The sequence below is a fragment of the Mus caroli genome, chromosome 14 (assembly GCF_900094665.2).
Source record: "Mus caroli chromosome 14, CAROLI_EIJ_v1.1, whole genome shotgun sequence".
Taxonomy (NCBI): domain Eukaryota; kingdom Metazoa; phylum Chordata; class Mammalia; order Rodentia; family Muridae; genus Mus; species Mus caroli.
The window spans coordinates 91,820,979-91,846,506 of NC_034583.1; the positions used below are offsets into that span (position 1 = coordinate 91,820,979).

The 25,528-nt window shown below is 39.3% G+C and overlaps 1 protein-coding gene across 3 annotated transcripts in view; it reads left to right on the forward strand.

The window, feature by feature from the left end:
• The window catches only part of Uchl3 (ubiquitin C-terminal hydrolase L3), a 42,747-nt gene continuing 17,219 nt past the window's right edge, over window positions 1-25,528 (forward strand). The window contains exons 1-7 of one of the 3 annotated variants that reach the window (XM_021181780.2): window positions 40-142; window positions 245-256; window positions 11,540-11,668; window positions 12,290-12,446; window positions 12,768-12,853; window positions 14,351-14,398; window positions 19,852-19,974. In XM_021181780.2, the coding sequence (XP_021037439.1) occupies window positions 101-142; window positions 245-256; window positions 11,540-11,668; window positions 12,290-12,446; window positions 12,768-12,853; window positions 14,351-14,398; window positions 19,852-19,974 (597 nt within the window). In that variant the 5' untranslated portion in view covers window positions 40-100. Of the gene's footprint in view, window positions 143-244; window positions 257-461; window positions 618-11,539; window positions 11,669-12,289; window positions 12,447-12,767; window positions 12,854-14,350; window positions 14,399-19,851; window positions 19,975-25,528 lie in introns of those variants that run through there. The other 2 variants (XM_021181783.1, XM_021181781.2) reach the window with 2 other exon arrangements.

Consider the following 25,528-nt stretch of genomic DNA (forward strand, 5'->3'; position numbering starts at 1 on the left):
GGCCGGAGCGCGCGGGGGCGGAAGCGGCGGCGGGGGCGGCGGCGGCGGCGGCGGCGGCGGTGGCGGCTGTCAGAGCTGGAGAGCGGCCGGCGGAGCAGTCATGGAGGGTCAACGCTGGCTGCCGCTGGAGGCCAACCCTGAGGTGAGCGCGGCCGGGTTCCGCAGCCGGGGCCTGAGCGGGTCGGGAGGCCGGCGCCAGCCCGCATGCGCGCGTCGCTAAACCCTCTTCTGTGTCTCGTTTCAGGTCACCAACCAGGTGAGTGCGGTCGGTGCCTGTCACCCCGGAGTCCTTCCCGCCTTCCCCGCCAGCCTCCCCGCTGGCCTTCACCTCTGCATCCCCAAGGATCCAGGGATCTCATCCCGGGCGGGCGGCCCCAGGCTGCGGCTGTGGGCGGCTCCGCCCCTCTCGGGCCACCACCTGGCTCGTGGAGATGCCGGTGCAGCGAGCGTCCTCTGTCCCTCCGTCGGACCCCGCGTCGCCGGCGCTGCCAGGGGGCCCCGGGGTCTGAGGTTTGGTAGCCTCTCGCCTGGTATCCCCACCCCGTGCCTTTCCCCATCTTGGTTCGTCTCCTTGCCGTTGCGGGTTCCATCCTGTTCCTTGACCCTGTCCCTTCTAGGTGACTAATTTGCCAACACTTCCTGACTCCCGGCTTTGTAAACTTGCCCACCCAGTTCTGGTAATTCCATCCACCTCGTGTACAATGAAATCACCTTTCAGTCATCTTCTCTTGCCCCATCAAGGTCCTTCTCTTCCCTGCCACGCCCCCTTTCTCTTCCCGTCTTTCAAAGGTGGACCTGGTCGTTGCCTCCTGTACCACACAAAGCCCGGTTTAATCGTTGTCTTGTCCTGCAATGCGTAGCCACCTGCTACTCTTAAAAGGGAGTTTGTTTTGGATACTGAAGGTTGGGGCTTGGGATGCCTTTCAGACCCCAAATTAGGTGGTGGAATGCATATATATATATATATATATATATTAGCCTTTTTTTTTCTGCTCTCAGATTTAGTTCACCTTTAACAGTTCTCTTAGTTTGTTATATACTTTTCTTCCATCTTTCTTCTCATAACCGAAGGATAAAGATCTATTATCAACGTTTAAAAATGTTTTTGAGACCAGACATCGTGCTACATGTCTGCAGTATCAGCGTGTGGGAGGCTGAGGTAAAGAGGATTTTGAGTTCCAGCCCAGCCTGAATTGAAATGCTGCCTAAAAACCTGCTCCCTTCCTCCAATTATTATTATTATTGTTATTTTTAACGGTTTTTTGGTTTTTAAAGCGTTTTAGCAAATTCTTTGTATAAAACACACAGGCTTTATGTTAGAGGTGACATCCTTTGTCTTTTGGAATTTTTGAAAGTGTTTTCATTTATTTTGTCATTTATTGTTTCATTGATTTCGGGTGGAGGTCAGAGGACAACTTTCTAGATTCAGTTCTCTCAGTCCCTCAGGTGGGTCCTTGGGATTAAACACAGGTCTTCTGTATTTGCTGGTGGGAGGAGCCTTGACTCACTGGCCTGACTCCCTGTAGCTTATGTGGGTTTGTTATATATTTTTGTTAGCATCACTTCCTATCTTCTTAGTAAGGTGAACTGTGTAAAGTTTAAAAGCCAGCACTTCCCCGTTGCCTTGCTGTTCACACCACCCTTTCTGGAAGAGGCCAGCTTCCTTTCGTTCTCGACTCTTTGAAATTTGCTCATCTCTTTCCCTAGTGCATTTTATTTTGTCAAGAGAAAAATCTCAAAGAATTTCCAACTTCTGTGCATAAAAAGAAGTGTGTGCTTGAGCTGTAATGCAAAGTGATTTTTACACTTTATCGATAGCAATTTACTATATATGTGATAGCTTTCGCTCCATTGATCTGTCTGTTCCTCCTTCGGTTATCGTTCTCTTTGTTGTGGCTTTATAAGTCCTCAAATTGTATGAATCCAGCATTGTACCTTTTCTGAATTATTTAGGCTTTTCTAATTACTTTACCTCCCAGATAAATTTTAGAATGCTTGTCAATCTATACAGAAACTTGATTGTGAATGCGGCAACTGGATAGACATATTCTGAGGGGTGTGCCTTTACTACAGCGGATCTTGTCATCTTTGACCAAGGTGTATCATCACTTAATTAGGTCTTTGATTTCTCCATCAGTGTTTGATAGTTTGAGCACATAGCTCTTGGGGAAAAAAATTGTTGGATACCTACAAATTTGATGATTTGAGGTGCTCTTGTGAATGGTATTGCTTTGAAATTTCATTCTTGAGTTCTTTGCTATGTATTGAATGCAATTTAAAAGTTTGCCCACATCCTCAACCGTAGTAAGTTCAGGGAGTAGCTGCACTGCGCCTCAGTGTATCTGGCATCTTCTCGGTGGGTCTGGAGGATTTCCTGAACAGACAGACAGACGAGTTCTCTGCAGTCACATGCTCAGTCCCAGACTAAACACCTTTATCTCCTTTTCCTGTCTTAGTTCACTTGGTAATGTCTTAACTATGGCTTCGGAGTGCTGGTTTCTGATCTTAGCTGGGGAAGCTTAGACTCCTTCATTCTAAAGTTAGGAGCTTACAGAGGTCTTGGAGAGGCTTTCTCTCAGGCTAAAGAAGTTCCACTTTTTCCTAACTCGTAAAGATTTTTATTAATGTTCAAATTCCTCAAGTGATTTTTTTTAAAGCATTTGATGATGATCATGGAAAGAATTATATATAATTATATATAAAGATAAATGAACAGAGATATGACCAGTATTCCTCTGTACCCAAACTAGACAAACTATGAGAAGAAAGTGTGTGTGTGCGCACACACACACACACACACACACACACACATATATATATATATATGTATATATATATATATATATATATAGGCACTTAACATCTGATTCAGCTGATTTGGAACCTCATTCCTAGATAACTTTGACACATTATGAAATGCTCACTCTGTGGGCTTGTATCTTATTAATATGGCCATAAAGGCCTTCAACAATAGATGCATTTTAACAACATAAGACCATAACCAAAGGCAACCTTTTTTTATATTGAAGATTTGATTTACCATTTAAAGTCTATCAATGTAATTAGCCTTATCAGTTGATTTAAAAAAAAAATCTAGCCGGGCGTGGTGGCGCACGCCTTTAATCCCAGCACTCAGGAGGCAGAGGCAGGCGGATTTCTGAGTTCGAGGCCAGCCTGGTCTACAAAGTGAGTGCCAGGACAGCCAGGGCTACATAGAGAAACCCTGTCTCGAAAAACCAAAAAAAAAAAAAAAAAAAAAATCTAGTGATACTAAATGAAAATAATGATTAAAATGATACTAATTATTGTTTTAAGGAAACAATACAAAGTTTATATAACAACACAAAGTCTGTGATTTGGCAGATATAGTACCTTATTCCTAGATAGCTTTGATAAATTATAAAATGCATTTGCTTACACTAAATAAAATTTTGAGGACACCTTTTGTATTACCAGTTGTCTGAGCAGGAACTAGTTATACTTTGGTGGTTAAATTAGGATTGTTTTTCTATCCAGTGGGAAGGCAGAAAGGAAAGCCAGGCAAATACATCATTATCCATTGTTGAAAGAGCAAGGAGAAAATTCACAAGGGGTTGGGTCAGAATCTAGTAGGTGCCATGCTGTGGTGTCACTTGGTTACTTCTTGTTTTCTAGCCACATGTGGCGGCACACACCTGTAGTCCCAGGACCATCTGGCAGTTATGGGTCTTCTTAACTCTTAGTTTGAGGACTGTTTTATGCTGTGGGGATGCCTGGTGTCATGTGAGAACAGTCATCCTATGTCTGTAGCATGAAGATTAGTAATATCTGCTAGGCATCATCTAGAAGAGCTGTGACATATAGTACATCCGGTAAACAGCCATTTTTTTGTTTATTTTTATTTTTTATTTTTAGTATCCTGTCGACCTCTTTTAAGATACTTCGTTTTGCTACGGATTTGACTTAAAATAAAATAGAAAAAAAAATTAAGATCTACCTTATTTACATATATATATTTAAGTGGGTAAAAATAGCTGATGGAAAGTCGCAGATAATTGAACATTAAGAATTACAACTTTTTCGTGGTGGCGCACGCCTTTAATCCCAGCACTCGGGAGGCAGAGGCAGAGGCAGAGGCAGAGGCAGGCCTGGTCTACAGAGGGAGTTCCAGGACAGCCAGGGCTAGATAGGGAAACCCTGTCTCGGAAAAAAAAAAAAAAAAAAAAAAAAAGAATTATAACTTTTTAAACAAGAATAGTTAATCTGGGTAACTGTATCACCTATGAGTGTACTAGACCTGCATGTAATTTTATTGTCATTTGAGTATGGTCAGTTGATTATCTAATATATATGTATATAGAAAGAGGGAGCGGGGGAGAGAAGAGAGAGGGAGATAGTTGTAACTTAGAAGAATTATGAGTTTTTAAATAGGAAACCTCCCTAGAATTATTCTTAATTGTGATGTTATTGAGGAAGTAATATTTTCTTGTTTCATATCTAAAGGAAACTTAAGCATTCCGTGACATAGTTTTGCTACTTATGTAAATGATTAAAGTTAGAACTAGAGTTGGAGGCCATCTGCTAGATTATTACTCCTATCAGTTTATAGTGACCACTCCTCTGACATGGGTTCATTGTATCTCTTGGCCTCTTAGTGGCATTAGAAGAGCAACCTGCGTTCTTGAAACATCATTTTTTGCATTTTTACTTTTCTGATAATTCTGGTATTTCTAATTTCCCAATTACTTTTTAGGCTGTCTCTGTTTTTGCCTTCTTTGGAGGTTCCTGGGGACTTCCTTTGTGAGGTCACCCTTGATTGTCAACTTGGTGGATATAGCTGTATGAGGGGCTTTCTAGATTAGGTTTATTTTGTTGGGAAGACCCAAAATATGGGTACCATTCTGTGGTCTGCAGCCTAGGACTGAATGAAAAAGTCATGTGGTAGAGCAGGTCAAGGTGCTTGCATTCAAGCCTGATGGCCTGAGACTGCTCTGGGACCCACAGGATAGAAGGAGAGCACCAACTCTTGGAAGTGAACCTTAAGTTGCTATGTCAGGGGTTTGATCACAGCCTCAAGGAAAGCAATGCCATGCCTTCTAGAGCGTGGGTGTCCTCCTCTATGGTATTTCCTGATCTGTTGTTTTTATAACATTTGCCATGACATCAATGGCCCCAGTGGCCCTCTAAGCGCTTCCTTCTTCACCATCTTGAACACCTGTGCATTTAACTACTTTGATATTTCCATCTGGGTACTATTAATACCTCGAACAATATAGCTGAAAAAGAAATATGAGTTTCCGTCCTCTGAACCACTTTCTTCCTGTGTCTTCAAAGGCATTGCAGTGCATCATTTGCTCAAGCCAGCGCGATGGCTCTTCTCCCTGACCATGCCATTCTGAAGATGCCATCGTGTCTCTTGATTCTCTTGTGTAAATGTCTCTGGCCTACTGTGTGTGTGCTCTGAGATCCTGGCTGTCTAATCTTTTCTGTAATCTTTCTGATTGTGTAGATTGTCTTCACAGTGCAAGCCACTCGCCCGGACCTGGTCAGCCACTGTGGACTTGTAACTAGTTGTGCTTATTTTCTCCCCTAAAAGCCGTCATCCCCGCTTTTGTTTGGCTTTAGAAAAATGCACACAACATCTTGTAATCTTCTGCTTCAGACACTAATGGCCTTCACCGATTGTTTTTAGATTGCAGTGCAAGCCCTGCACTGAGGCCGGATGAGAGGTGCTGCCTGTTTCTACCCAGGCTGAGCTTCCCAGGCTGCACTTGGGTTTTTGAATGTTGAGTCTCTTGTTGCTTCAGAGTCTTCACTGCTTATCCGTAGCTTGAGTCACTTTATTGTAGTTATTTTATGGCAGTATTTTTTGGTCATGTATAGCTCAAGTTCCAGACATATACATTTGTGTGTGTGTGTGTGACATACTAATGTATGCACGCCAAGCCTCCCTTTCCTTTACCACTTTCCCTTCCCTTTCTCTTTTTGTTTGGTTTCTTTCTCCTCCCTCACCCCTACTCTTTCCTCCTCCCTGTTTTTCTTTTTACACAGGGTTTTGTAGTGGCTGAGGCTTGCTTTGAACTCTGGCTTCCTGTAAGCATGAACCACTGTATTCGGTTAATTTCTTCAAAGTTTTTACTTTGTGAAATTATTTAGGTTTCTCCTTCTCCTTCTCCCTCTCCCTTCTCCCCTCTCTCCTCTCCCTCTTCCCCTCTCCCTCTCTCTCTTTCCATCTCTCTCTCTCTCTCTCTCTCTCTCTCTCTCTCTCTCTCTCTCGCCTCTCCTCTCTCACCTCTCCCTCACCTTCTCCTTCCCCTCCCCCCTCCAGTCCTAACTGTCTTAGAGCTTGTTATGTAGACCAGGCTGGCCTTGAACTCAGAGATCTACCTGCCTCTGCCTTTTGAATACAGGGATTAAAGGCGTTCACTACCACTGATGCCACACCACCCAAGTCTCCCTAAATCAATCTATCTATCTTTCTTTCTTTCTTTCTTTCTTTCTTTCTTTCTTTCTTTCTTTCTTTCTTTCTTTCTTTTTCCTAGACAGGGTTTCTCTGTGTAGCCCTGGCTGTCCTGGAACTCACTCTGTAGATCAGGCTGGCCTCGAACTCAGAGATCAACCTGCCTCTGCCTCCCAAGTGCTGGGACTACAGGTGTGCACCACCACTGCCCACCCTCCCTGAGTATATCAATGAACAAAATTCTGTCTTCTAAGGTGCTTTAATTTTTTTTTTTTTTACAGCAATGAGAAGAACATTTGACTAGTAAAGTGATGTTTGTTTATTTCTGCTGGGACGTTTTGCCTTCTTATAACTTCCTTAAATTGTTCATCAGTCCTTCCATTGAAAGCATGTAGAACAAATCTGATTGTTCTTTCTTCATATTAGCACTGTCTTCAACCAAGGTGGAGTCATTTCGGTCTTCCCCAACATGCATGCCCACATGTATCAGTTACCTTCCTGGTGCCGTGATGAAACAGTATGACAGAGACAGCTCAAGGAAGAAAGAGCTTATTGTGGCTTATGGTTCTAGATGGGTGGTCCATGGTGGTGGGGAAACCTTAGCTGCACATGCTAGGCATGAAGGCTGGAGCAGCAAGCTGAGACCTCACTGCTGAACCACAAACACAAAGCTGGGCACAACCAAGAGGAAGGGTGAGGCTACTCAGAGCGCGCTTCCAGTGATCCATCTCCTGGAGCGAGACTGCCGAATCCGGGGACCACGTGCTGAGATCTGTGAGGATCCCTGAGGGGTTTATTGAAACCACCACACTGTCTTCCACTGGGGTGTGGCTCTAAATCCTATGGTCCCTGGCCACTGTCTTTGGGGTCCTCCCCTTGTCCTTAGCCATTATGAAAGAGAATACTGTTATCATAATCCATGCTGCGTCATCTTTGCTTGGTTCTGTGAGCTGTTGCTGTATTGTCCCGAAAGATGCTTCTGAGGAAACCAGTGTGTGTCTCTTTCTGGTCATTTGTACTTAGTCCACATTGAACCTGCTGTGAAGTAACTTGTTTTTCTGTAACGTCCGCATAAAATATTTCTAGTGATTTCCTATCCTGGGGTTAAGGAAATGTGCTCTTGTCTTATTTTGAGTCAGTCTGTTAAACTTTGTTCAGCTAGTTTCTAAGCTGTGATTCCTCTTTAACTTATTTTCCTAGTTCCATGCATGCATGCGGTTTCCAGCAGTGCACTCTTACTCGCAGTAGTAGGAAGCAGTCGCTAGACAAGTGTAATTATGTCATAACTACACTCACTAATGAACCAGTAACGAGCAGGAGCAAAGGAGGTCCTGAGAGAGCTTTGTCGCTCAGGTGAAGCTGCTCACTTAGAAAGCTCAGGCCCTGGACCAGTCCCTGACCCCGCTGGCAGGGTGGGGAGAAGGCTGCAGAAAGGAGTTTTAGGACAGAGTTTAAAAGAAAGTGATTTCTCCCCGGGACTCTTACTGTTTCTTCTCTCTTTTGTCTTCTCTCTTCTCTCTTCTGTCTTCTCTCTTCTCTCCTCCCCTCCCCTCCCCTCCTTTCCTCTCCTCTTCTTTTCTTGTCTTTTTAAAGGAGAACTATTTTTGATTTATGTGAGACTGCATATGTCTGCAATAACCCAGCTGGCCTGGCACTGGTGATCTTCCTGCCCCATCTTCCTGAGTGCCAGGGATTACAGCTGCTTGCCACAGTGGCTGAATTGAAATATCCCTGATCTGGTGGCAAGTTTGTGTTTGGACTGTAGAGTACAAAATTATCTTTTTTTAGGATTACTAAATGCATTATGACACAATAATGATAATAGTGTACTTATAGTGCCACTACTGCCTAGATTTCATTTATACCATCTTCTTTTAAAAACAGGCATTTTTTAAAATTAAAAAAAAGTTTCATGGCTGCATATTGTAATTTATAAATTATATTTTTTAATTAAACAAAATTTTAAAGTTGTGGAATTTTAGTGAACTAATCAGTTAGATTTTTTGTGTTGATATTGTTATTTTATTATCCAGTGTTTAAACAGGAAAAGGCCAAAGACTGGTTCTAGAGGTTATAACCCCCTTCTTGTGCTATCCAAACACAGCACTTCAGATAAGTAGAGATGGTTCTGTAAACATCAGCGATTGTGAGAACTCTTCGGGAATCTGGTTAGTTTCCTGGGGGTTTTTCCTTTGTTTTTTATTTTTATTTAAACCTGGAACTCACTGGTTTCATTATACTGGCCTGCAAGAACCAGGGATTCTCCTGCCTTAGCCTGTCAAGTTGTGGCATTTCAGGAGTGCTCCACACCCAGCTTTTTATGTGGATTCTGAAGGACTGAGCTCAGGTTCTCAAGCTACGTGGAAAGCAAGCGCTTTTCCACCTGAAACCCCCACAGCCACGAGTTCAGTTTTTAAGATTATTATTTTGTGTTTCCTCATAGTTTTACAAATTTAAGTAAAAAAATTGCTGTAGTTCCGTAGATTTTCTTACTTACCTTTAAACTTGACTATGGTAGAATACCACATTGTTTTTTAAAATGAGACAATAAAACTGTCTGGGTTTATACTATTCAACTAACTGTAGTTGACCTTTTACAAAATGTGTCTTTTTAACATTTTCGTGTTTGTTTTAAATGCAGATCTGGAGTTTGTTTTGTATGGAAACAGGGCAGTTTTGTGATTACTCTGTTCTTTGAGACAGGGTCTCACTGTGTCTGGAACTCAATACGTAGAACAGCTTGCCATTGAACTCATAGAGAGCCTCCTGCGTCTGTCTCCCAAGTCCTGGGATTAACAGTGTCTGCCACCATGGCCTGCTGTAGTTAACTTTTAAACTGTTTATCTCTTGTATTATGTGATGGCTTCTGATGAGTGACTCATAGCAACCCAGATCCAGAGGTTTGAGCTAAGAGATACTCATTGAATTGAATTTTTATGGCATTTTTCATCAAGAAGTAATTCTTGTTAAGTTTTAATGATTCTTATGATTTAAGACAATGTGCTATTTAATCATTCATTGTGTTCTTAGCTTGGTCTTAATCAGTGTCATTGTAACTGGTGCCTTTAGACTTTGAATCTTGCTTAGTGCTTATTTTTGTTAGCTTTTCTGATTTATACTAAAGTCTCTTTACAGTAACTTAGCAGTTTTGTCCAGGCTGCATTCTTGTGAGAATGTTTCTTTATTTTGTAGTACATGCATGGAACTACTGAGCCATATGTGCCATTTTGTGTAACTTTATAATAAGTATGATTTTTATGAGTATCAAAATTAACAAATCCTCTGATCAGGTCTTACAATTAGAGATGTTACTAGTTGGGTAGTCTTGGTGTTTTCAGATTCTTGACATCGCATTCAAATCACTGAAACAATGCACAGAAATTTGCAAAGGTAGCAGGAAGACTTTTATTTTGTGAAATGATGGAATAAGTCAGATACACTGTTGAGGGGCACAGTGAGCCATGTAATTGAAGCCCTTCTAGGGCCCAGTTGGTGTTTGTCACTTCCTTTTATACGTTCACGTGAAGGTAAAGTTTAGTTTGGGATGTAGTTTGACTGGTTCTCTATTTTGATTGAGAGATGTTAAATTACATGATCATTTTTGTATTATACATATGCCTTTCTATGATGTATCTGATTTTAATCATATCCATGCCCAATTATGTCTGGACAGATTAATAGAGGATTTTCACTTTAAGTACAGTTTGCTTAACTGCACATGTACCCCAAACCAGTTCAGACTGGATCGGCCTTCCCATTCTTTGGAATGGGCTGTGTGTGCTAACAGGTTGCTGAGTGCATTATTCAGAGGAAGGGGTGTGTGCATAGTGCATTGTGGGTAAGGGTCTGGAGCTCAGCAGAGGGGTATGAACTAGCCACACCAAGTAAAGTCCCAGGCTTGCTAAACCCTGAATGCTTGCCTACCTCAGAGATGTCTGTTCCATCATGGTAATATGCAGAGCTGATTTAATGAATATCAGATTGTAGATAAAGGAGTTGAAGGTCCCAATCTTCTGTAACAGGCAGAAAAGGGAGTATACATTGAATGTTCATCATAAACAAGCTTACGTAACACGCGGAGCTATCTATTGAAGTGTATTCATTTCAGTTCAAGCAGTGTAACTTGAGTGTCTGTGATTTGGCTAGATACAGTGCTTAGCAATGGGAAAAAAGATAAGTTAGGGTCTCTTCCTTTAACACTGAGCCTTTAAAAAAAAATCCTTTTTTGGGTTCTAGGTAGGATTGATTATTGACTGACCTAGACCAGTAAATTTGCAAGAAGTGAAGAAGAGAAAGGGAAATATTTTCAGCTCTGCCTGTGAACCCTGCAGTCCTGAGTAGTAATCTGGTGAAGAATGACATAGGGGGGGGGGGGCTGGCTCTCTGTGTTCCAGACCATGCAGCTGATGGAGAGCTGGTGCAACACATGTCATGTACTTCTTCCCAAGAGAGAGTTTTAGCTGCCTTTCCTTCATCCATCCATCCATCCATCCGTCCATCCATCCATCCATCCTTCTGTCTGTCTATCTTGGAAGTGTTTGCCTGCATGTGTGTCTGGGCACATGTAATTTTCTCTTATTGGCAAAATGCTTAGCTATCTGTCTTTAAACCCCAGATGTATTTTTTGGATATCAGTATAAATTGTTGATGTACTAAAATAATAATTCATTATTTAATTGATGCATTAAAGGCTGGAAATAAGTTCTTAAGGTAACTTGTATGTCCTTGATGAAATCCTAGCTAACATACTCAATGTCAAAGTTATAGATTTTGAGAACAGATTTGTTTCCTATGTTAGGGTTTTAACTGTTTGGTATGTGATGTAAATTGCTCTCTACCTACCCTATTGATAGTAGACTTGCTTTACTGTGTTCTTTGACCTCTCAGGCTCTGGTATATTGATAAATAAGGACTATACATATTTATGTGGTATAGTCTGTGTTTGGTAGTGCTGCTTTCTGCATTCTTATTGAACATTAGTAATACTTGATCACATTGCTTTGTATATATTAGATATATAGTACACACTTGTCGATCATTTCCTTGTTAACAGGGCTTTTCTCTGATCAGTTAACATTTTGCTGGTTTTTCTTTTTCTAGTTTCTCAAGCAATTAGGCCTGCATCCTAACTGGCAGTTTGTTGATGTGTACGGGATGGAACCTGAACTTCTTAGCATGGTACCAAGACCAGTGTGCGCAGTGTTACTCCTCTTCCCCATCACAGAAAAGGTAATTGTAAAGCAAGATATATAGCTTCTGGTAAATGCAGATTTTTGGTGTTGAATAAAAACATAGTCTTTAAAAACAAATGATGTCTTTGTTACATATAATCAGCAGAATAAAAAGTAAGGGATTCTTAGTGTCTTATTAAAATAAAAGATATATGATTATAGATTGGCAATAAAGCTTTCTGTTAGTCTTTTACCTCTAGCTTTCTTCTCTTAAAGATAAGCTTAGCTGGCGTCAGCTTTGTGCCAGTGCCTGCCTGTAGCACTGGTGAGTGAAGCTGGGTGCTGTGGAGTTTGTCTGCAGTCTCTGCTACCTGAAAGGTTGAGGCAGGAAAATGGTTGGAGCTCAGGAGTTGCAGACTGGATTGAGCAGTACGGTGAGACCCTTGTATCTCACAGGCAGGCAATGAGTAAAATAACCGATGTGAGAATGCCTTGTCTTTCTCACACTGTTGGCGTCAGACAGTTACTGCTCTGCCTCAGGCTTTTGTTGGTCTGGTCCTTTAAATCATTTTCTTACGCTAGGCTGCACCTCGTCCTTCATAGCCTTCCTTTACAGACTTGTCTTGTTCAGTGTGTAGTGTTTGCATTGTGGACTATTGTCTTCCCCTCCCCCCAATAGTATGAAGTCTTCAGAACAGAAGAGGAGGAAAAGATAAAATCTCAAGGACAAGATGTGACATCATCAGTATATTTTATGAAACAAACCATCAGCAATGCCTGTGGAACGATTGGACTAATCCATGCCATTGCGAACAACAAAGACAAGATGCACTTTGGTAAACCACTTTCTGTTCCAGTTTTCCTCTTCAGATGTGTTAACTTTATTAAACAGTAGGGGGTGCTCTAACTCTCTCCAACTATAATGGTTATGGGAATGTGTCTATGTGTAAGCTGCCGGGAGAGAAATAAGCCCTTCTCATTCTTCATATTGGTGATGAACAGGATCAGCAAAAGAGTATTTGACATAATTACTTACCCAAGACTCTTAGATTCTTAACCAGTTAAAGAAGTTTTACCTAAAAAAATACTGTACTACATTTACTGTTAATTTTCTTTGTAATTAAAATTAAATTTTTAATCATTTTTGAAATTCTCAGAATCAGGGTCAACATTGAAAAAGTTCCTGGAGGAGTCTGTATCAATGAGCCCTGAAGAGAGAGCCAAATACCTGGAGAACTATGACGTCAGTACCTTCTTTCTATCCAACCTCATCCACGGGCAGTTTTACAGGATTGTAGGCTCTGTTCAGCGGTTTGTCTTGAAGCCATAGTTTGGGGAGGCATCACTGTCTTATCCGTAAGAAAGGGCTTCAGTTTTACTGAGGGAGCTGTACCTGAAATATCTGTAATGTTACTCAGTTGGCAGTTCTGTGTCCAGAGCAGATGAACAAATGATTTAGTTTGCAAATTAAATCCTGGACCCTCTGATCCAGTTTGAAGTAATTGTTTTAAACATTCATTATTTTTGAAAATCATTTTTCTTTTGAAGGCCTTTTGCCTGTCAATAGCATCAGTAGATGATAAGTTCTTTGAACTTACAAGTATGATGTACATTTTGATACTGTTTGTTTAGTGTTCCAAACTATTTTAGTTGCTTTAAGTTTAAAAATATTTAGAATTTTATACATCATCCTATTTTGCATAAAAGTAAACTAAGAACCTTGCTAGTTGCTAGTAATTCCACCAGTGAAAGGGAGCGGTCACGGATGTTTTTATAGAAAACATGTATGTATATACACAATAGGTTTTTTTTTAATTTGATCACACTGTAATACTGTTTTATAACTTGCTTTTTTCACTTATCACAAACGTATTTACACCAGTAAGTATATATTTAACATTATTATTTTAATGGCTGAATAGCTTTCCATTGTATAATATATTTAACTAGTAAAATGCTGTTTGAAATCTAAGAATTTTCTCTTTTTCACTACTTAAAATTATTACAAACCTGAGTAAAATATATTACTGTCTGAGGTTTTAGAACCATTCTTAATTTCATATAATCATGTACATTAAATACATCAACATATTAAAACCTAGAAGAGAAATTGCTGATCGGTTTGCATGTCTTAAGGCTTTAATACTTACACAACAATTACACTTTTACCCTGATCTTCTATTACGTCCATTTCTCTGCATCTTTGATAGGAGTGGGTCTGACTGGAGCAGTTTGAAGTTTAGCTAGCTGGGCTCCCTAGCTTCTCACAAATGCATGCCTTTTGCACCACGTTTTAAACTTGCCGACTGAAATGCATGCTTAAGCATAAACCCGGGCAGAGCCGCAGGAGCACGCACCTTGGAGAGACAGATGGCTGAGCGTCTTCGGTCTCTGTGAGATGCTCACTTTATTCCAGTCTTAAGTGAATAAAGTGTTAAGTGTTGCTCTAACAATTAAGGAAGCTAAATGACCCTCTCCTTGCACTATGAAAATTTAGAACCAATGAACTAGTCTGTTTCTTAATGCTTACGGGATTTGTGGGTAGAAAGGACAGCACCTCATTTGCTTACTGAGCTACAGTTCTGAAAGGTTTTGTGCTAAACTGCTCCTAAAGTTCTTCCAATCTCCTGCCTCCTTACAGGATTCTAGATGGTAAAAACTGAGCTTTGTTGTTGTTTTCACTTAAAAGATAGATACAGCTGTTTTATGTTTTTGTAAATAGTTTATATTCTTATTACAGGCTATTCGAGTTACTCATGAAACCAGTGCACATGAAGGTCAGACTGAGGTATTTCACATTTCTTTTCAAAAAATGTTGCTGTGTGTAACTTTGATCTTCTATTGTAGGACTTGTGGAAAAGTATTTCCCCAGTTTGGTTTTCTTTTTGTTTTTCCTTAGAATTTGTTTTTGCAACAGCAGCAGCCATAGAGAATGATAGCAAATGAAATGTTTTGCCCAGGCTGCTACCATGCTACATTAATGTCTGGGCCACTTTGCCAAAGCTGTTGACAGGTGTAGCAGGACCTGTGGTAGGTGGCCTGCTGCTTCCTGTCAGATTCCTGTGGCGTCTACACATCCACCTAGCCTGTGTGGTCTTTGGGCATCGCTGTCATGCCTTGCTCAGTGACTCTTTTCTGGGCCACATGGTGTTCAGCAGCTCTGCCGGGTCTGTCTCTGCTCCTTCAGTTGCCTCTTTTGACTTTATTGACTTATCTGTTCCTTCCCTCTGCTTTTCTAAAGCCCTCACTCTTGTGGGAACTTTGTCAGAAAATATTCAGTTAGAATGACTAGAATTTAATTGAAGCCAATGGTATATTTAAAGCTCCAGGCAATTGTACATTTTCTTCATATGTGACTTGAAATGATACTTTCCAGGGCAGAGATTATTTTGGAAGAAGAAGGGAGCCAGTGAAATGGAGAAATTATGAAAATGTCATGATAAAGCTCGTTATTTTGTACACTTTATATTAGCAAACAGGAGGAAAAACTCACATTTCACACATGGGATGATATTGCCTGTTGACTTTAAAAATACTTGGAAATTTTTTATAATTAAGATGATTTTAGATTAGTCTTAAGTCTGTTTTAAGGCTGAAATACTTTGATACTATCATGTAGCTATACTTATTCTTTCAGACTATATGACTGGGTGTTTGACTAATTGAAGCACTGAGTGTCCTTGTAATTATCCCTTCCAAGCTGCTCTCGGGTTTGTCTCTTAACGTTGTAGACTGTTGGTTTGTATTGAGTTTACAGTAGACCAGTGTAGTGGGCAGCCTTGAAATAGTCCAGTGCTTCTGTTGTTTACATGGCTTGTTGTGAGCCTTAGGAAGTATGTGTTGCAGAGTTAAAACTAGTGATGAGGACCAATAGAAGATTATAATAAGATGCCAATTACTTATAATAAAGCAGTTCAGACATAATCACTTCCAAGAGTGCTGTGCTGCCTTCTTCTTGTGTCCCCTCTGGAGCTTCATCCAGTTATTGGTTTAGCATCTGAATGACAGACCCATCTCTTTTTGTCCAGACTAAAACTTCATCATACGTTGTAATCCTGGATGCCACCACAGGAATGACCCACTGACATTTCAGAGTACACGTGTCCTTGTTTGAGGTTATTATCCAGGCCGTCTTTTCTGTCCCTTCATGTTTCTACAGGCTTCCCTCCATTACATTTCCTAACATCTAATTCAGTTGGTGCAGTGATTCTCAGAGTGGACTGGAAGGAAGGTAGTATTTTTAGAGGGCTTTTCATAAGCTTTACTCCCACTAGAATGAATTTCTTCTGCTGCTTTATCATGTCTCACAGTTGAGAACCACTGTTAGAGCCGCATTGTTTCTATGCATTATACCTCTGAGATACATCAAGTTGAAAAACAGAGTTTGAGGACATTCCCTTTTGTTGCAGTAAATCTCTCCAACCCAGATATGCCCCAGCAATCAAAACACTGACACAGTTAATATGATTACATGCCCTTAGAACTTGCTGTTTCTCCAAGCCATGTGCTTCTGCTCTGCTTTTCTTCTTCCTCCTCCTCGCATCCTCTCCCTCTTCCCTTTTCTCCTTCTTCTCTCTCCCACCTTCTGCTCCACCTTCCTTTTTATTGGCCCAATGGTCAGCTCTCCTTTATTTTACAAATTAAGGTGGGAAGCAGGTTAACAGGAAATCACCTGAGTGCTGACTCATTCCTTGTTCACAGCCACTCACCAGAGAACAGAATTAACATCAAATATAATTAGCCCCAGGGCTATCTATAACAATTACCCATTTTTTTAAAGATTTATTTATTTATTTTATGTATATGGTACACTGTAGCTGTACTGATGGTTGTGAGCTATCAGGTGGTTGCTGGGAATGAAGGTTGCTTGCACCGGTCGGCCCTGCTCAGTCCAGCCTAAAGATTTATTTATTATTATATTTAAGTACACTGTAGCTGTCTTCAGATGCACCAGAAGAGGGCGTCAGATCTCATTACAGATGGTTGTAAGCCATCATATGGTTGCTGGGATTTGAACTCAGGACCTCTGGAAGATCAGTCAGTGCTCTCAACCGCTGAGCCATCTCTCCAGCTCCACAATTACCGATTTCTATGTCAATGTGGCCCTCTTTAGCCTGCCTGTCTTCAGGCCTCCCCTAACCCTGGCTACTTTGGCTACTTCTCTGAAAACATATCTTTCTAGCAATCTCTTATTTTATTCCTGTTCTTTCTCATAATTTCTCTTTCTGAAAATATTTCTTCTCACAGCATCTGCATTTCTGATTTCTCCTCAGCCTTCAGAATTAGCTTCAATGTGACCCTCTACATAAAGCACTCTATAACCTGGATATATTTTATCTATGCTATGCCCTCTTCCATGTGACTTCAATGATTTGCACTTATTTATTTTTCATATTCTTTTTAGCTACTTAAATATGTATTTTTTAAGTCATGTGTGGTAGCATAAGCTTAAAATGTTAGTACTTGGAAGGCTAAGGCATAAGGATCAGCACTTTGAGGTAACCTAGTCTACAAAATGAGTTCTAGGCTCACCTAAGCTGCATAGTGAAGCCCTGTATAAACAAACAAACAGTGATGTACATTTTCCTACCTTTTACCAATTCTAGGCCCAGGATCTGTTTAATCTGTTTAAACTTACTTGCTACTGTTTCTACCTTAGTGGTACATAACATTCCTCCTATAAGTCCATAATAGCACCTGAGCTTCTGAGCTAGGGAATTTTATCTCTTCTTGTGGTTCTGTTTATTTGCAATTTCAAACTATTCAGAACTGTTTTTTTTTTTTTACACATAAGGCTCACTACATATTTACTGTTTCCAGTATGGGGTTAGGAATGTCTTTTGTGTTATGAAAATGAAAATTAAAAAAAGGATCATCGGCTAGGGATATGGCTCAACAGTAAGAGCACTTACTGTTCTAGAATAATTCTCCCAGAACTGAGCCTGGATTCAGTACCAAGCACTCACCTGGGCTAGCTCATAGCTCCTTGTTACTACAGTTTCCGGTTGTCTGAAGCTCTCATCTGGCCTCTGGGTACCTATGTGCATATGATACAGGTATACAGTCAGAGGCAACTCTTTTAATCTCAGCACTAAGGGGAGGCAGAAGCAGGAGAATCTTTGCGAAGCCTAACCCAGCATCGTCTATATAGTAAACTCCAGACTAGCTATCAGTGGATAATCAGTGAAACACGGTCTTATAAACAAAAAGGACACAATCTTAGATTTTTTTTTTTTTTTTTGGAGTTCTACAGTAAATATTTTAACTAGAGCTTTTTTACATGAGGTCCCTTGATTTGTGGGATTGATTTGCAGATTTTAAGATGATCTTACTACTGTCCCCTAGTAATTATATATTAATGTCCTCTGTCACTGAAGAAAAAGACCCACAATATATAGCTTCAAATCTATTTTACAACCAGCTTAAACCTCTACCAGGGACAATTTTTTTTCTCTTCTTCTTGTTTCATTAATCAAGAGCATGCTGTTCAGGCTTGATTGACTACAAGCCCAACAGAAGGAGGCATTTCTCAGTTGTAGTTCCTCTTTCCAGATAATTCTAGCTTGTGGCAAGTTGATGCCACACACACACACACCCCAGCCACCTCCAAAACAAAAAAGTTGAAAAAAAAAAAAAAAAAACTAACCAGGACACTATCAAATAACAGAGATTTGGTAATAGAACTTTAGGTTTGGTGTGATGTTCAGCCTCATACCATATTTGGACTTTTTGGTAACCTAGCCTTCTGGGATACCTGTCCTCGCTGCAGAGATGGCATGGCCCCTTCCTTACCTCTCTGATCTCGCCTTCAGTCCTTTTCCAGGGAGGCCTTCTTTCATCATCTACCTGTATTACTGTCTATCGTCAAATGCCATTTCCTTCCCGGTCTTTTAAAAGTCTGTAGCAAGCTTGTTCTCCCTTTCATTTATTTCTTCATCTTGCTGACTTATTAAGATGTGGGCTCCGTGAGAACATGGACCTCGGTTGTCATACATGCTTTGCATTACCAGTGGAAGGCTGGCTGAAGCAGGCTTCAGTAAAAAATAACGTAGGAGAAAGGTTAGGACACAGGATGTAGTTTTCATACTGATTCCTCTGCTTGTTAATGTGGGCAATATATTTTCCGTGTGTAAACTAAAGCTAATAATGCCTACCTCATTAAACTATAATTAGGTTACTATAATGATTAGTGAGTTAATCTCAGAATTTGCTTAAGAATGGTGATGGGTAGTCAGTGAATTGATGGTGATATTACTTTACTAGGCATTGAGAAAGTTTAACCTGAATGGCAATGGGAATGAAGCCAAATCAAAGGGAGCTTGGACTGTATAGGCAGAGGTACCAGAGATGCTATATCTAGTGTTTATCAAATTGGGCTTATGAATTAATTGAGTTTATATCGTGAAATTGTATTTTCTTTGTAATGGATTGTAGTGTTTTTTGACCTATGAAAGGCATTTGGCTTATGTGTTTAAGTCTTATGGTCATGGCAGATATTTTTAACATTTTGTCTTTGGGTAGGATCTTGTAAACTCTCAGAAGGGAGTAATGGAAAGGCAAAAATAAACTCGGGGTCACTTAGGTGTTAAAAGGAATGGACAGAGAAAGAGAAGCCGTTAGTTAATAGTGTGTACTGAAGTTGGTCATAGACACAGATGGTATCATTTGACACCCAGAACATTGTGAGAAGGGAGGGGCTGAGGGGGAGGTGTATTGTATGCTGAAGTTTGTGAACCCGAGGAGAAGTCCATTAAGTTGACCCACTAATATTTTTGTGTTTGGGGTTTTTTGTTTTGTTTTGTTTTGTTTTCCAGAATATTGGCTATGGTCTGCTGCCACAGTTGAGTTGTTCCATAGATGTTTTTCACTATCTCACCATTCTTGTCTGTCAGACACTAGCTAATTCAGAAATTGAGACAGTAGGCCCACTTCACTTAGCTTTGTTGACTCACTGAAAGATACTGCTTTCGTTTTTAAAACTAAACTTAAAACAACAACCCAAACCCAAAAACAACAACAACAGAAACCTGGGAGGGGGTACTGGTCATTAAGTTTTAGTGGAGGAGTCCCAACCCTTTGATCTCTTACTTGCTACATCACCATTTTGTATTCTATTCCAGATAGCCAGAATAAAAGTGTGCTTAGGTTGCTGTCCCTTTAACAGTGGTGCAGAAGTGACTCAGTGTGTGCTGTGTGCCTCTATAGGAGCTTTAGGATTACAGGTATTATCTCCCTTTACAGATGAAGCAGCTGCCGCAAGGCGAGGTTCAGCCTCTGTCCCCAAGGCTTAGCCAGAACTTGAACTCGGGCAGTCCCGCTGCGTGGTCCACCTCTAGTCCTGCCAGCCAAGTGCTGGGATCACAGGTGTGTGCCCCCATGCCAGGCCACACAACACGATAGAAAGCTGACAGGCTGACTGTGTAGCCACTTCATGCTTTGCACTGAAGTGATCGCCATCCTACCTGGGGTGGGAAATGGACTGTCTGAGAAACAGTAAACTCATAGCCCTTTAGTTGTACTTGAATTTCATCTCTGTAGCAATTTTATCGGGGTTTTTTTTTTTTTTTTTTTTTTTTTTTTTTTTTTTTTTTGGTTTTTTTTTTTTTTTTTTTTTTTTTTTTTGTCGTTAAAAGTGCCATGTTTAGAAAATTTACTGAGATTATATTAAGCAAAATTTTGATCAACAAAAGTGTTGTTCTACATATATGCTACAGAACTGTATGGCTCAATGCTAAATGTATGGTTAAACATGACTATAATTAGATATAAGCATATTTACTTAATTTAAAAAGGACTATACGTATCCAGTCCTGTCGGAATGCTGAAGATGATAGAGCCTGGGCCTCTACCAGACTCGTGGCAGAGTAAAAGATTCTCTCAGACACAAGGACTCTGAGAGCCTGAGCATTTCTAACAATTAATGAGTAGTCCATAGTGCAAGAGCGGACAGACATTTGCAAGTTGTACATGAAGGCGAGAAAGAAAACCCCAAGTGGTCTTTGCCTTCCAACTCCACTTTCAGTCATTGGCCAGAAAGAACCACCGGGTAAATTATAGTAATTATTATTGGATTTTTAGCAGACAGAAAGCACGCAAGTTTATTCCTTTAAGTAAACATGCTAAAATTGAAAGTATACCAAAAAAATACATTTAGCATTACATATTTAATTTCAGTCTTTTAGAATAAGCGAAGTAGTTCTTTTTCAGAAGTTTATTAGAAAAAAATCTTTTCATACTTCATTAAATATCAGTCTTTACCCAGATGTTCCTTGCAGGTTCTTCCAAAGAGGTTCCTCATGGTTGTGATTACTGGGCTACAGGGATAGACATGCATAAGGCTTTCAGTCCATAGGGTAACTGTCTTTCCTTTACTGGGTCAGGTAAACAAGTGAATTAAGCATGTTCTTTGCTAGAAGCTGTACATTGTAAACATGAATAAGAAAGGTTTTTTCTTCAGAGATCTTCTATTCCACTCACTAATGGCTTTGAGCATAGCCAATGCAAGTTTTAAATTCTTGAATGTTTCCCCTTTTTAATTGATTTTTTTTGACAATTTCATACATGTAAATAGTGTACTTTAATACTAGTGTTAAATTCTGTTTTTAAATTTTTCGTTGTTTGACAAAAGGAAATAATGGTACCTTGCTAATAAGTTCTTTAGTAAGTTTGGGAAATGAATTTAAGTCACAAAATAGAATCAAATTTAATGTATAATGCAATATGCAACTGGTTAGTGTTGTTGACTTTTACACACAAGTTTATTTAATTGCTGAGTAACGTTCTAATTTCAAATATATAATCACAGATAGGTATATATAATTAAGGATATGTCACATACAGTTGTGTCTTGGTATTTTTGGTGGATAGATTATTCCAGGCATACTCATAAAAAAAATTCCTCGTGTAAAACATTCATTTAACTTTTATTCATTGTTCATTTTATGTGTCCTTTGAATATATATATATATATATATATATATATATATNATATATATATATATATATATATATATATATTCAAATATATATATATATATATATATATATATATATATATATATCCTCTTGTGTTCTTAAAATTATCTGTAGATTTCTTATTGGTTAGATATTAAATGTTAGGGAATAATAAGAAAAACTATATTTTGTCAGCACACATGTATAAAATATAATAGTATTTCAATCTTTCATTGGTTAAATCAACATCTGGAGAGTTCATATTAACATAACCAAGTGTGTGTGTGTCTGTGTGTGAGAGACGCTGTTAGAATCTAGTTATTTTGTAGATACAGTTTATGCCTTCATGCAAATTGAAGAGGTTTATGATTTTAAAATATCTTACTACCTTTATTTTGTGTGCATCCGCACGCTTGTGAGTGAATACCAGGCTTGTGTTTGGAGTCAGAAGACAACTTTTGGATACAGTTCTTTTCTCCCACCCTGTAGATCCCAGCACCCTACATCTGTAGGTTATTAGGTTTGGTGGCAGGAGCCATCAGGAGCCACCTTGTGAGCCATCTTGCCAGCCCTGAGGTACAGCAGAAATCAGCCCATTCAGCCCGAACCAGCTCCCAAATACCTGAGGGGAAGGCTCCCTCGCATTTATAACCCTTCCTTGAGGGCTTTTCTGTCTTCTTCCTTTTGCTGTAAAGGAAAGGGCTGTTAGGAAGAACTCAGTTCCTATGTAGAATTTAAGTTTCTGATTAAGGCATGTAAGTCCAATTTTGGACTTGCCAAACTTCCAAAAAGTTTGAAATTATAGAGGATGGAGAGATGGCTCAGCAGTGAACTGGGTTCGATTCCCAGCCCCATGTCAGTGACTCATGACACCTGGCAAGTGCAGCTCCAGCTTACACACACACACTGACAGACACAACTGAAAGTAAAGTAAGTTCTTTATAAAGTTGGAAATTTTTCTGCCCATTTTTAGATTTTACTTTACTTTTCACAACCTGTTTTCCTTTCCAAGACTCGGGGTAAAGCTTTTGGAGGCAAGTTGATTTTAGTTTGTTTTCAAAGTAAGAAACAATGGGGTCCCTGGCTAGCTCCTCATCTCATGCCCTGTGTGGGCTCCCTCCTTCCACTGTTGCTTCTCACTCTATTCCCTGAATGCAGGGAAGCCTTGCCTTTCTCTGACCTCTCGCCTCCTTTACCAGTTCCCAAATGTTAGAAATGAGAGTGGTAAGTTATTCCTTGAAGGGAAGCATCTATCCTGACCTCAGAAAATCCACCTTTCAGATCTAACTAGATGCTGTTCTCCCATCTGAACCTGCCTTAGTTATAACGACAGAATTGACATATGGAAATGGTAAAGTCTTACTTAACATCATTCATCGTTCATTGTGGTCTAACTTTACAGATCAGAAGGCATTTTAGGACACAAGAACTTGGTACTCAATGAAAAACTTACTTGGGGCTACTCTCAAATTATATGAAAAGAATTTCTGAGACTTAGTCTAGGTAGCTTGAGACCAGTAAGGTTACATTTCAGGTAATACTAGAAATGAGGAGCTCAGCTGAGAACCCAGTTGTTAGCCCTGCAAGGGAGAGTAAGCATCAAGAGTGTCTGAGGCTGTGGACATTGCCTCATACGGTAAAGAGACATTGCCTAGAGAGTCTGTGGTGCTGGTTTATGGATTTGGTTTCTAGCTTGTGCTTAATTTTGTCATCTTTGCCAGTTGAACAGGGAGAAGTTTTCATCTTTTGCATGGATCTGACTTTTTCTATTTTAAATCCCAACTTTAAATTTCCTCTCATCCAGTGTATTGTGCTGAAATCTAACCTAAAATTTGCAGAAATTCATTTAAAATTAAATAATAATACTGATTTTAAGGCTTGAAAGCCTTATACGAATATATGTATCTCCACATATATACATGTATGTATCTTTAAAAGGTTATATAATTATAGTCTTTTTATGCTGTATTGAGCATCCCTAAAGAGGCTTTTGTTTTTCTTTCCATGTTCTATTTTTAAGACTCAGTGATGGTCCTAGTGTTAGACGAATACCCTGTGAGGCGGGGAGACGATGGGTCAGAGGTTAAGAGCACCTGATACTCTTTCAGAGCACTAGCAGCTTCTAGCCTGTAACTACAGTCTCAGAGAATCAGATGCCTTCTCTGACCTCTGTGGGCACTGCACTAGTGTGCTATACATTCACGCAGACAGACCCACATACATGGGGTAAATACCAATAAAAATAACAACAGAAATCTTTTATACTCAATTATAGACAAGTGTATATTTCATTAAGAAGTCATAATCATAATATAAGAAGCTAATTTTTTTTTAAAGAAAGGTGTTCAGTATACTCTGTTTAGTTCATGGTATTTATTTCCATAACTATCCCTTTTGAAGATTTCATTAGTTTCTCTAAGGCTTCACAATAAATAAATAAATAAATAAATAAATAAATAAATAAAATCTTAAAGGCAAACAAATCAGTCAGTGTTGGGGATGTAACACCATTATAGAGCCTTCCTAACACCAAAAAAGAAAAGCAAATAAGTAAATAAAATAAATAAAATAGAGAAATAAAATGTTATTCTTTAAAAACATTTATTTGTTATTTAATGTAAAAATGTGAAAAATATAGTAGAGAATATACTTTTAGCCAGGTTCTCTGTCTCTGTTTTAAAGTTCTAGGTAATTTCATTTTGGCCTATAAAGCAGTTCTAATTGCTTGGTGTTAAATTATCTGAAGAATAGTTTTATCTTTTTTTTTTTTTAAATAAATAGAGTGTGTACATATTATTTGTGAAAGGAAATTTTCTCTGTAAGGACCTGAGATGTTTTTAATTTTATTTACCTTCTTCCTGCAAATAGTTATAAATTTAACAATCAGAAAGGAAATTAGAATTATGTTTGGGGAATGCAGGTAGAAATGATAAAGACGCAACTGTGAACCAGTTAAATTATTGACAGTGCTGAAGGGAAGTAGCTATCTGTATTATGGAAAATTTTGATATTGCTGCCAGCTGTTATAAATCCAGTTTTGTGATTAAAAAGCCCTGCTTATGTGGTATTGACCCAGTCAGATACATCATTGTTCTTAGATTAGGCAGAATTATACTAATTATAGTCATCGCCGTTGTTTGTTTTTAAATTAGTGTTTCTAATGCTGTTCTGCATGAAGAGTAGAATATCTTTATAGTATCTTTAGATCTCCAGAAAGTGTCTGCTTGGGGAACTATAATTGAGGCAGAGGTTTACGGTACACCTTGTTTTATTTCTCTCCCCTTAGTGTTTTTGACTAAGTGAAGGTGCCTGACAGCACCACTATCCACCAGTTCAGATGACTGTTAGCACTTCCATAGTAAAAGGTTTTAATTAAGATCTGTCTATGATACTTTTAGATATAATGTTCTATAATTAATAGACTACAGCTAGTTTAAAACATGGCTTTACCTGTACTGGACAATTAAAAAATTGCATGACACTCTATGTTTATTTTGTTATAATAATCTGGAGTCAAACCACAATATCCTTAAAGTGTACAACATCATTGCATGTTCTATATAGAGTGCTGTAGATAGTCTCATTACACCATCAAGATTCCAGTGTAGTTTGCCAGTGGGACATAGGGTTCTGTTAATGTCCTGGCAAACATTGTTGCTTGTTACTAATTTTAGTTGATAATTGCTGATGACTTTGCAATACTTCTTGTGAAAGAGATTATCATCATGAGATAAATGCAAGTATAAATAGAGTGAAAACTTAGAGTTACTGCTCCAATATTTAAAACTTCAAATAGTTACTAGCCTGCCATGGTGGTCCATACTTTTAATCCTAGTACTTGGGAGGCAGAAGCAGGATCCCTGAGATCAAGGCCAACCTGGTCTAAAGAGCAAGTTCCAGGACAGCCAGAGCTACACAAAGAAACCCTGTCTCAAAAAACAACCAAAACCAAAACCAAAAGTTA